The sequence below is a fragment of the Aspergillus steynii genome, assembly GCF_002849105.1.
Source record: "Aspergillus steynii IBT 23096 chromosome Unknown P170scaffold_3, whole genome shotgun sequence".
NCBI classification, from domain to species: domain Eukaryota; kingdom Fungi; phylum Ascomycota; class Eurotiomycetes; order Eurotiales; family Aspergillaceae; genus Aspergillus; species Aspergillus steynii.
Window position 1 is genome coordinate 1,111,429 of NW_020194400.1, and position 10,986 is coordinate 1,122,414.

General features: G+C 49.8%; 5 protein-coding genes across 5 annotated transcripts; 3 read left to right on the top strand and 2 right to left on the bottom strand.

Moving 5' to 3' along the window:
* The first annotated feature begins 125 nt into the window (after positions 1–125).
* P170DRAFT_435466 (uncharacterized protein) lies at positions 126–1,467 on the top strand. The gene is made up of 3 exons (XM_024848939.1): positions 126–551; positions 605–943; positions 1,027–1,467. Exons 1-3 carry the CDS (start codon positions 284–286, stop codon positions 1,446–1,448), a joined length of 1,029 nt encoding a protein of 342 aa, XP_024705569.1. The 5' UTR covers positions 126–283; the 3' UTR covers positions 1,449–1,467.
* A 1,897-nt stretch (positions 1,468–3,364) lies between these two features.
* Positions 3,365–4,508, bottom strand: P170DRAFT_508472 (alpha/beta hydrolase family protein; the record flags this gene model as incomplete). The annotated part of the gene is made up of 3 exons (XM_024854576.1): positions 4,248–4,508; positions 3,949–4,195; positions 3,365–3,888 (listed from the first exon to the last, which is right to left on the bottom strand). Exons 1-3 carry the CDS (start codon positions 4,401–4,403, stop codon positions 3,365–3,367), a joined length of 927 nt encoding a protein of 308 aa, XP_024705570.1. The 5' UTR covers positions 4,404–4,508.
* A 620-nt stretch (positions 4,509–5,128) lies between these two features.
* On the top strand, positions 5,129–5,985 carry P170DRAFT_508473 (uncharacterized protein; the record flags this gene model as incomplete). The annotated part of the gene is made up of 2 exons (XM_024854577.1): positions 5,129–5,292; positions 5,364–5,985. 2 exons carry the CDS (start codon positions 5,129–5,131, stop codon positions 5,983–5,985), a joined length of 786 nt encoding a protein of 261 aa, XP_024705571.1.
* A 48-nt stretch (positions 5,986–6,033) lies between these two features.
* On the bottom strand, positions 6,034–7,566 carry P170DRAFT_508474 (uncharacterized protein; the record flags this gene model as incomplete). Its single annotated transcript, XM_024854578.1, has 3 exons — positions 6,034–6,844; positions 6,907–7,225; positions 7,295–7,566. The coding sequence occupies 3 exons, from the start codon at positions 7,564–7,566 to the stop codon at positions 6,122–6,124; spliced, it is 1,314 nt and encodes a 437-aa protein (XP_024705572.1). The 3' UTR covers positions 6,034–6,121.
* Positions 7,567–8,225: 659 nt separating this feature from the next.
* On the top strand, positions 8,226–10,458 carry P170DRAFT_508475 (gamma-glutamyltransferase family protein). Its single transcript, XM_024854579.1, has 2 exons — positions 8,226–9,062; positions 9,120–10,458. The coding sequence occupies exons 1-2, from the start codon at positions 8,529–8,531 to the stop codon at positions 10,398–10,400; spliced, it is 1,815 nt and encodes a 604-aa protein (XP_024705573.1). The 5' UTR covers positions 8,226–8,528; the 3' UTR covers positions 10,401–10,458.
* The last annotated feature ends 528 nt before the right edge of the window (positions 10,459–10,986 follow it).

Below are 10,986 nucleotides of genomic sequence, written 5' to 3' on the forward strand. Positions count from 1 at the left end.
GTTCCGTGCCGAGAGCCACCCGTCGCGGCCGGATTACTCACCCGGCGCTAATCCGAAAAGGATGGGTTCTACTGTATTCCGCAGTATACCTTAACCTACTTCTTCGTTCCCATCTCATTCTGACGTACACATCGGTATCGTCGAAATGACACTGACCTGGAATTACTCTCCGATCAGCATACTAGGTCTGGTCATCATGACGGCACTGATGTCGGTCTTATTTCGACCTTCTTGATGCACCCCCTCTTGCTGCAAGTTGCTGTCAAACATCCTCATACCCAACATGGAGAGTGCCAGTTCCATCCCGCCAGAATATCTTGCCGATGACTGGGAGAACGTTTATATTCGCCCCCGTCGGCTCTGTAGGGGTTATTGTTGCTGCTACATATGCGGCTACAGGTTTTGTGCGGATCTTTCTCGTTGCGGCCGTTCTTCTATTATTTTAAGATATCACCGTTACGACAGAGAAAGAGTCTCCCGGACTGAAAACATAGAACTATCAAGATTGCCTTTGTCCATGGAAAATGGCTGGTGGGCTTTTCAGCGCATGAGTAGGCTGCATATGAAGTCAATAGTGTTGATATTCCAGACTGATGCGCTTTAGTTCTTTTCAACCAGGAGGATTTTGCGTACCGACTATCTGGGGTTGCTATGGTACACGCCCGGAACAGAACTGTTCCGCAAGGATGTGTTCCTTTACAGAGGGGGACAGAAACGGACGATACCCAGCCCGGGGTTCACAGGCCCACAAGGCGCAAATGCCCCCTGTCGACGGAATGGGTGGGTTATATTGTCCATGCTCGTTGCTGGGAGCTTCTCTCATACCATGAATTGGGTACTGTCGCGGAGGATGATCTAGATCTTTTTTTTGCTGCCCTTCGACATAGACGTCTGATGATGGGTAGCCAATGTAGGGCCTGGAGACCAGAAATGTACCAAGAAGGCAAGACTCTCACCTAAAACCATTGTGGGTTTTCATTGTGCACCGCTGACAAAACTTTTTTTTTTTTTTCTTTTTTACTCTAGACCCTGTCCGCATCAAGTCTGTCTCATCTGTAGTTGATCTGGCACTAGAGCAAGCGCGGAGGACGAAGCCAAAGAAGGAACCTAGTCGACCTTGTCGCCCCAAGGCGGTGCAGCCCATAAGCTGCCGGCTTCCGATGGAGGTTATTTACATAATTTTTGATTATATCCCGTCCCAAACAGTTGCCAACACTGAAAAAGCATTGAATTTCTACCTGAGTAACAGCTTCTGGTACTCTAGGGTCTCTGCCAATCTTTTCTTTGAGACACAAGGCCTCACTGTCGAGGATGTGGATTGGAAGAGGTTGTGCTTGAAGCTAGAAAGACGACTTGAGAAGTCCGAGGCATTACGCGTGCGCCAGTATCTCCTGAATTGTCTCGATAAGATTTTGAAGGTTGTGGAGATGCTGAAAGATGGGGAATAAGCCTTCGTCAGACTCTTAGCATAAATTCACTTTGTTTGTCCAAAAGACAAATGCAGTCAATTGACAGACTAGATATGTGCCTACCTGGCTTGTTTCTTTTATTCACCTTTGGACTTTCTTTCCCTGCCCTAATTCACTTTCCTTCCCTGTCCTACCCCAAACCTTTGACCCTCTTCTTTTTTCTTGCTGGCCCAGTGGACCGCCCATCCTTCTCTCATCAAAGTCATACCTGCCGTCCATTGCCCTGGCGCTTGTTAACTTTGGTGGCCTTGGGGACTGCCTGATCTCAGCCTCGAGACGCAAGATGACTACCGCCTTGGTTAGTCTCCTTGATGTCACGCATAGCTGAATTAGGAACGCTAATATCCCCGTGACTGAAAGTACTCAACTTTGGCTTCATTTGACGGCGAGTAAGCAAATTGCTGCAATGAAACCAGCTTGGCAAGCAATGTGACTGGATTGTGGATGATCATACTGCAACATTGTGTTCCGCTGGACACAGTATCACATCGCGCGGAGTTTTCATCTGGTCGTGGATGGGGAAGGTCGGATTTAATCAGCGTGAAATGGACAGGCAGACCGGGAGCTTACCCGGAAAGTCCTTTTCTGATATCACAGACCAAAGCTAAACACCAAAGCAATAAAGCATCGATGTGGAGGTCAGCAGAGAGACAACTTGAGAGATGCCTGAGAGCAACAAGCGCAAACATCGGATTAAAGATATACGTGTGTGGAATGCGATTGGGAATTTGGTCAGAATCTACCAATACAACAAAAACACTGATGACCTTACAATAATGGGTAACCGAGGAGATTTGAAGCCCGATGCTAATAGGAATGCACGAGCAATTCAAAACATATTGATAGATATCAATCGGAGAAGTTAGGTTGAGAAATTAGATCAGCCCACAGCAAATAGCAACAACGAACAAGTCGCCACCATCCAAGAGGGGATGTTTCCAGCCATATCATACAAAAATTATGTCAGTCTAGTGACTGGTCCACCTGGAACAGAAAAACGATTGTTTCCGTTCAGATCGCTCTGTATCATCTGAAGATCAAGAGCAAAGTCATTGTGTGCGGGCCCAATTATGGTCTGGACTTGATTGCTTAACGACTGATTGAAGCGTTGGAAAGAGAAAAGCTTTCACTCCATGAAATAACAGAAAGTGTTGCAATCAACCCGATTATATTGCTGTGATAGCAGTTTTGTCAGTGTCTCCTCGACCCGTCCAGGTGGTAACACGGAACTGGAATTTGTAGCTGACGCCAACAGGATGTGCGTGGCTCTAAGTAAAGCCAAGGGTGCACTTCTGATAGTTGGTCATGAGAATATGTTGTTGCCCACCATAGGGACCACCGACGTCTCGCAAGGGTGGATACCCCAGGGGATAACGTTTTGAAACGACGCTTGAGAATTCCAAATTTGCAAAGCTTTGAGAAGGTTTAACGTACAACGGGAGGCATGGACTCGATGTCAATCTATCTACAGCGCATGGAATGACTTGTAGATATTCATCGCTCTTTTCTTTTGCTTCGTTTATTTTATTCTCGTGATCTTTGATTTTCTTTGTAATAATTTGAGACATTTGCTTTTCTCTCTCTTTCTCGTAAGGATTGGCTAGTCTATGGATTAGACACATCCACAGTCAAATGCATGAAATTGCTTTAGATATTACCATTGCAGAAAGGCTTCTTGGAAAGAAAACATTGATCTGAAAGGGCCTGTCTCTTGTATGGCCAATGCTAGGGTATTGTTTTTCTGTATCATGATGATGCTTGGTACGTAGCTCATACTGAAGTATAACCAGCTAAAGCCCCCTTATCATCGGGGAAGCCTGCTTCATGGAATCTCTGAGCAAGTTCTGTCGTAGTCTCGTAAACTACCAATTGTTAGCCGAAGATATCCGCTCAGGCTACCCCAGCCAGGCGCGAGTGGCAAACGCCAAACCCCCTTTCATAGCATCATGATCCTGGCTCCATGATTCATGCAAACCATGACCACCGGGAGCCAGAGACAAATGCACCTCGGTAGCAGGCTGCTTCTCCTGCAGCAGTGCAGTAAAATCCCGGCTTCCATCAACCGGGACTATATCATCATCCAGCCCGTGGATGATAAACAACGGCGGGATCTTTGCACCGCGAGATACCCTCTCAAACGGGAACAGTTTCTCGTCGGTTCCGAAGAACTCTAGAAACTGCGAATTGTCCATCATGGAAAACGCAAACAGGAATCGCGAGATGGCGATATCAGACGACACAACGGAGCTTTGATCTTCCTTGTTGGCGAGATATTCCCGGACTAAAGAAGCAGGAGCTCGTGGGTCTGATCGCTGCTCTGTGTATGGTGCTGTTTTCAGGTCAATGCAAGGGAATTCGGAAATACAGGCTTTAACAGCGTGGGGCTGGTTGAGAGCAAGTTGTACGCTTAGATAGCCGCCTAGCTTGATGTTATCACCACCCAACTATGAGATGTGAGCAAGTGGGAGCGGGGACTGACCTGCGCTTTCACCTGCAGTCATCATTTTGGACAAATCGGGCTCAATTCCATTGGTACTGTCACGCAAAGTGTCTGCCAACTTGGACGTGACCCATCCCCAGAAATCATCGATATCTTCCATGATATCCATACCGCTGGAATCAGGCAGAAGACGATAGTTGGGCAACACGATGATCGCGTTATGCTTCAGGGCTAGTTCGGCCTGCCATTTTGGGAACCAGTCTGGAAACAGACTTGATCCTGATGTCTGCAAGAGGTCAGCTTGATACATGTCCATGCGACTAGAGTCTAATACATACAAAACCACCCCCATGGAAGCGAATGACGACAGGATATTTACCCGGAGATGTTATACTCTTGGGCACTAGAACATTCGCAGCAATATCATGTTGGGAGACAGTTTTGTAAGTTGCTGAAATGATGTTGAATGGTTCAAATTTTGGACTCGATGACATTATTGCGGAATAGTGGCAAGCACAGTTGATGAACCGACCAGCAGGGCATATGCTGGGGACTCAAAAACAAGTGGAATGGGTTGACTTTATACTCCATTTTGAGCAAATGCTCGGCTAAACTTCGCGGGAGATGTTGACACCAAAATGCGGCATGATCGTCGGCGTCAGGGACGTATGGAGCAGTTCCATTGCTGAAGGCCAATCAGCGGTTGAGTGCAGCCTCAATCAAACATGGCAAACAGCTCAAACCCCCTTTCGCAAACAGTGCAAACATGTCTGCCGTTGATCGGGATTTGCATGACATCATCAACTATACCGCGTACTCCCCAAAGCTGTCAGGGAAGGTGGAAGTTTACAGCGGAATGTCCGCAAGTTTATTCCTTCATTCCTGAACAAGCTCGGATGCTGAGCACTTTGTGGGCTCTAAGGGTCGGGATGTACTATACGAAGCAATTTGATCACTTCTGTCCCTCGATATCTAAACATCAGACGGTTGGCCTTTCTTTGAAGCGGTTTCAGTGCATTGATGACCAAATACCGCATGAACCGTGGCATTGCTTGCCACCGGAGAAGAACAAAGTCAGGTTTCATGCATAGCATTTACAGGAGTATAGAGTTGGTCTGTAACTCAAAGATCATGACTCGCATACATAAGGACCGGCATTGCCCCCTGCTACCATTGAATGGGGTAAGCTCGCATTCAATTGAAGCTTAAGCTCTCCAAAATGCCGTTCGACCGTTATGCAACCTTCCAGCCTGACGAGAGCACCTATGCCTCCAACGCTCTGCGCAACAATGCCAACGGAGTCTATCCTGACAGGGAGGCCCTTGAACGATTCAAGATCCGCGAGCTCTGCGAAGGCTGGGGAAGTTATCGTGACGCTGCTGAGTTAGTATATCAGCCCTAGTCCATCTCCAACAGCCAAAGCCAAGTGCTGATACGCACTAACCAACTCATAGGTGGCAAAACTACCGCTCCATGTTCTTCGACGACGCCTACATCACCACCTCCTGGAAGCAAGGCAGCATCGACGAATTCATCCAAGCATCCAAGGACGGCTTTGCAGAGGGTTCGTCCTTCATGTACATCGCCCACCGGATCTGCGGCTCGTCCGTCGAAACCAACACCCAACTCACGCGTGCTGTCTGCAAGATGAAGACTACCATCACGTGTCGCTTTACGTTCGACGGGGTCGAAATGGATAATGAGGCCGACTGCCGCTTTTTCTTCCTACTTGAGAAGAGAGAGGGTCGATGGGGCGTGTGTTTGTTCACGTTGCTGTTTGATAAGGATAAGTTTGTGCCTGTTAACCCAGAGAGGAGGTTCCGTGTCCCTGAGGAGGAGGTGGATCAGTTTCCGTCTGGGTATCGCTATTTGGCTTGGGCGGAGGAGAAGATTGGAAGGCCTCCGAAGTTGAATTTGGATAGTCATGGTCCCGAGAAGAATGTTTTGTACGGGAAATGTAAGGATTGGCTGGAGGGGAGGCTGGTGGTGCCGGATCTTACGGGGGCTGATATTCCCGGTTGGAAGCCCCGTGTTGATGCGTTTCGGGATAGAGAGCTGTACAGGCCCCGGCTATAAGACCTTTGTTCGGTTAGAAGTGTTGGGCTGTTTTAAATTCACTTGTACCTATAAGATAATTCCAATTTGACATCTAATGAGAAGCAGCGCTAAACTAGAAATGAAATCTACAGGTTTGACGCAAGACTATATGAACTCACAATTCGCTCTTGGATGGAATCACCCTCCAGCACCATCCACACCAGCTTCGGTCTTGTCCCTCCTCTTCTCGAACCAAGTATCGCCCCGAATCTCGCTCGTCTTCGTGCTCAACCACGCAGGCCCCCACGATGACCCGTTTCTTTGACTTTTGTTTGACCCTACCGCCTATTCCAATGATTTCTTGCCGAAAATACCCAGGCTCCTCTTCCTCGCGACTCTCTAATCGGTCGTTGGAGTGATTATGCGACCCCCAGGGCCCATTTCCAAGACCAGGGGAGTGACCATGGGGACTACCCGAGGATTCATCCGCTTCACATTCCACTTCCATTTCGATCTCTTGAGCGGCTAAGCAATCTTCTCCACGGCCGCATTTCACGCCCTGGCATCCTTCCCCGATCCCCGTTCCTAGTCCACCGAGGTAGGTGCTGTAGCGGGTGCGCCAGTTCCAGACTCGGCGATAGGTGGTGTCGCTGCTGCGTAGCCTCATACCACAGTGGTGGCAAATCCAAAAAGCGTCCGCGCACGTGCAGGGTGTACGTAAAAACGCGGGTGTCGTAAAACTAGACTCGTCTAACGATGGCGACGCTCGAGGACTGTGACGGCGCGGGGCGGATGGGGAGACGAGATGATCGCTCAACGGCGCCGTACGGCAAGTAGTGCAAAGGCGGCGGATACGGTTTTTGAGCATGCTGAGTGTCGCAGGCTTGGCTGTGCAGTTCTGAGAGGGCTCTTAGTAAGTTGCATTCTTCAGCTGTCGCGAGGAAAGGGTAGGGATCATACTCGACACACAACCGTGGAGCACCTTCGGCATTCCGCGACCATATCCCGAGCACATTTCGATATTTTGCCGGTGGTGAGGCGTCCAGAGCTCATGGCTCCCTGGCTCAGGAGCCGGATCACAGATTTGACACTGTCGGGTATCACGGTACCGCTCTTCAACAGGTCCACTAACGTCTCAACATATTCATTCTCGCAGCGTAGGGTCTGCTTGACTAGTTGCTGACGGTAGGGAAGCAGATTGGCGTGAAATTGGCGGCATGTTTGCGACAAGGAGTCCAGCGTGTTCAAATCCACCAGTCGAGCGATTTCTTTGATAACTCTGATGTATAGTTAGCACAACAGCGCGGAAGCAATGCCAACGCGGCTCTAGTTCATGAATGCTCCATACGGGTAGCAACTCAAAGCAGCAGAGAAAGAATTCCGATTCAGAGTTGGCTTCTCTGGTGCTGATTGAGATTGATAAGAGTCGCGAGCCGGATCGGCAGAAGGATCATCAGTCTCCACCTCCGCAGGGCCAGAGGCAGGGTCGGAGCCAGCTCCCCCCAGCTTTGATAACGAGGGCTTCCCAGGCTCTACATAAGGGTAAAAAGAAGAATCGGGACCCCTAGAGAAGCTACGTTTATTAAACGCGTCGTGCTCCAGGTCAACAAACACAACCATCTTGCTTTCAGGCGTAGACAAAATGTGGAGAACGAGTTAATAGGTATGCTTCACGGTAGCCGGAAAACGGGCACAGCCAAGGATGAAGTAAGCATCTGAAGGTGAAAGTTCGCAGTCTCGAATACACGAAGAGTTCAATCGGGCTGTTCCATGGCTTTTAACGATGAAATCTCTTTTTATACCGCTCAAAGTCTTTTTGGCGATCGCAGTGGGATGATGCGGTTGGGAAAGATCCCTCCGTATTCGGCGCGGGGCCGTCCCAAGCAGTGGTGCGTGTCGGCGATCAAGAAGCCGACGACGATTCTTCTGGGTCGGCAGCGTGGGTTTCCTCTGGATCCGGTGGTCCCGGGTGGAGGAGGGTGGACGATGAAACAGGTCGAGGTCGGAGAGAGGCAGTACTTGAGGTCGGCAAGCTTGCCTTGTTTTAATCTTATCTTGATCGATCGTTTTAATCAATCACCCCGTCGGTCACCTGATCCTCCCCTCTTCAGGTCACGGGATGACGCCTATCCCAGAACGGCCTAGCTCACAGTCTGTCCCGATTAGGCAGGTGACGTGATTGAGGCATCCAGGCAGCGAGGCATCGGCGCCTTCTCCGGACATTTTGGCTCGGCCTTCTCCAACTTTCCGTTTCCCTCGGAGTCTCCATGTCAGCCATAGGGCCATTAGCCTCCCCTGCTATCCACTTCCTTCGAAATCAATCGGATTCCGTCCAATTGGAAGACCAGATGAGATAGTCACTTCATAGATATCTACTGCCTTTGGCCCCTTCTCCAACTCGAATTCCCGAGGTCATACGCATGGGCGGGGCACGGAGTATGGGACTTTCTCTTATCTTGGCCCAAACTAGTTCTCTTCTCCCCTCCTGAGTCTTCTATTAAAGCCGAATTTCCCCGTTTACGAGAGAGCAAGGCAATCGCATCTACCCTACGCCCACTGCGCGCGCGACAGAATCAGCCACAATGCCTCTCAATTCAAAGGCGGTCTACTCTCGCATAAACCCTGACCTCACTCCATTTTCGAGCCGAAGGAGTACTGTACACAGCACAAATGGAATTGTCACTTCGACTCAGCCCTTGGCTGCCGCGGCGGGCCAACGGATCCTCAAGGCCGGAGGAAATGCGGCCGATGCCGCTGTAGCCGTGGCTGCCACTCTAAACCTCACCGAACCTAGCTCCACGGGGATTGGAGGAGACATGTTCTGCCTTTTCTACGATGCCAAGACGAAGAAAGTACACTCTTTGAACGGTTCAGGAAGATACGCAGCCAACGCCACGCTCGAGAAGGTCAGAAAGGACTTGAACCTAGGACCGGACGACGTGGGTAAACTTCCCTTCAGAAAAGCGGTTGCGGTAACTACACCGGGGGCGGCTGCTGGATGGGTTGATACAGTCGAGAAATTTGGCAGCGGCAACCTATCGCTAGAGCAAATCCTGCTTCCAGCCATTGAACTTGGAGAAGAAGGATTTCCCGTGTCGGAGCTATCGTCTTATTACGTATGTCTATGCTTTTAAGCCCGACCACTTAGATCATAAGACTAACATACAACTTAGTGGCATGAACAGGAATACCTACTCCGCCAAGCGTCTCCAAATTCGCATGAGATGCTCAAGGCTGATGCGAACGCCAAGAACGGATGCAGAGCCCCCCTGCCCGGCGAGATCATGAAAAACTCTGCGTTGGCCAAAACTTTCCGAACGCTTGCAGCCGAAGGGAAAAAGGGATTCTATGAAGGACGAGTTGCGGAAGAGTTGATCAAGGTTGTTCAGGACCTTGGGGGCTACTTGACGCTGGAAGACCTCAAGTATCATGCCGAGACAGGAAGCCAGGAGACCGAAGCTATTTCCCTCAAGTTCACCGGGCAGGGGATTGTTGAGAAGCAATCCAATGGTACAGATGATGAGGTGAATCAGGGAGTAGAGATTTGGGAGCATCCGCCAAACGGGCAGGGCATCGTCGCACTCATGGCATTGGGCATACTTGAAGAACTCGAGCGAACGGGCAAGATCCCTACATTCTCGGAAGATCAACACAACTCAGCCGAGTATCTCCACGCTATCATTGAAAGCCTTCGCATTGCATTTGCCGACGCCTCGTGGTGGGTAACCGATCCTGACGTCGAGAAGGTCCCAAGCCAAGAACTCCTCTCACAAGCCTATCTGGCCGAACGGGCAAAGCTGTTCAACGCTGACAAGGCCTCTGACATTCTTGACCACGGCAGCCCGGCCCACAACCACTGCGACACGGTCTACTTTGCAGTCACCGACAAAGAGGGCAACGGCATCTCGTTCATCAACAGCAACTACGCCGGGTTCGGAACCGGTATCATCCCCAAGGGCTGTGGATTCACATTGCAGAACCGAGGCGCCAACTTCTCTCTGAGTCCCGACCACCCCAATGCTCTGGCTCCCCGAAAGCGCCCCTACCACACCATCATCCCTGCAATGATCACCAACGTCTCCGACGGCTCTCTCCATTCGGTGTATGGCGTTATGGGTGGATTCATGCAGCCCCAAGGCCACGTCCAGGTTCTGCTCAACATGCTCGCTTTCAACTACAACCCTCAAGCTGCAATGGATGCTCCTCGAATTTGCATTGCCGCTGCGCCGCCTGAGCTTCCGCAGGACCGCACCGTCTACGTCGAGGAAGGGATCAGTGACGAGGCCGTCGTAGGCCTACAGCAGCTCGGCCATAAAGTGGAAGTTCTCAAGGGATGGGAAAGAGGCATGTTCGGTCGTGGGCAGATTATCCGATGCCATTATGATGAGGGAAGACTTGTATACAGCGCCGGGAGCGATCTCCGCGGCGATGGAATGGCTATTCCTGTCATATAATCCCCTTGTCTCTTCTACCAGTTTACATGATTACAATGACTACCTTGCTTGTATATACCGTTCATATATCGAAGGAATTCATCATATTGCAAACAGTCATGTTTTCGTCAATCGTAAGGAAGATAATCATACTCGGTGATAGGGGGAGGGGGCTCGGCTCGGTCAGATCCTTTTTGCTGCTCAACAGCTCAACCAGAACTCAAAACCATGATGTTACAACAAAGACACGCAGGCTAATGATGAGACGGAAGAATGAGAATGGGACGTGAAAAAGCTAAATCAGAGGAAAGAAGAAAAATAAAACAAAAGGCAAAACAACATCAATAGTAAGACAAACAACAAAAGTATGAGAATGAGAAATCGAGATGGCGCCACTATTGCTATGCCCGCTTCCCCTCGCTTGCTTTCCATGCTAACTCAATGCTATATAACCCGCTCAGATGCATGGACTAATGGCCATTAGGGTTCCAACAGGAAAACGATGAACAATGGAAATGAAATATGAAATATGAAGGGGGAAATAAAGGGAGTTAAACGATAAAACAACAATAGAAGGGGACGGTGAAGAAAATAAGAAAGAAAGGGG

Excerpts from the sequence above, each read along its gene's own strand:
- P170DRAFT_435466 (XM_024848939.1), top strand. The coding sequence starts at position 284 with ATGGAGAGTGCCAGTTCCATCCCGCCAGAATATCTTGCCGATGACTGG. Across the intron at positions 552-604 it reads GTGGGCTTTTCAGCGCATGA|TTCTTTTCAACCAGGAGGAT; the intron begins GTAGGCTGCATA and ends GATGCGCTTTAG. Across the intron at positions 944-1,026 it reads ACCAGAAATGTACCAAGAAG|ACCCTGTCCGCATCAAGTCT; the intron begins GCAAGACTCTCA and ends TTTTTACTCTAG.
- P170DRAFT_508475 (XM_024854579.1), top strand. The coding sequence starts at position 8,529 with ATGCCTCTCAATTCAAAGGCGGTCTACTCTCGCATAAACCCTGACCTC. Across the intron at positions 9,063-9,119 it reads CGGAGCTATCGTCTTATTAC|TGGCATGAACAGGAATACCT; the intron begins GTATGTCTATGC and ends CATACAACTTAG.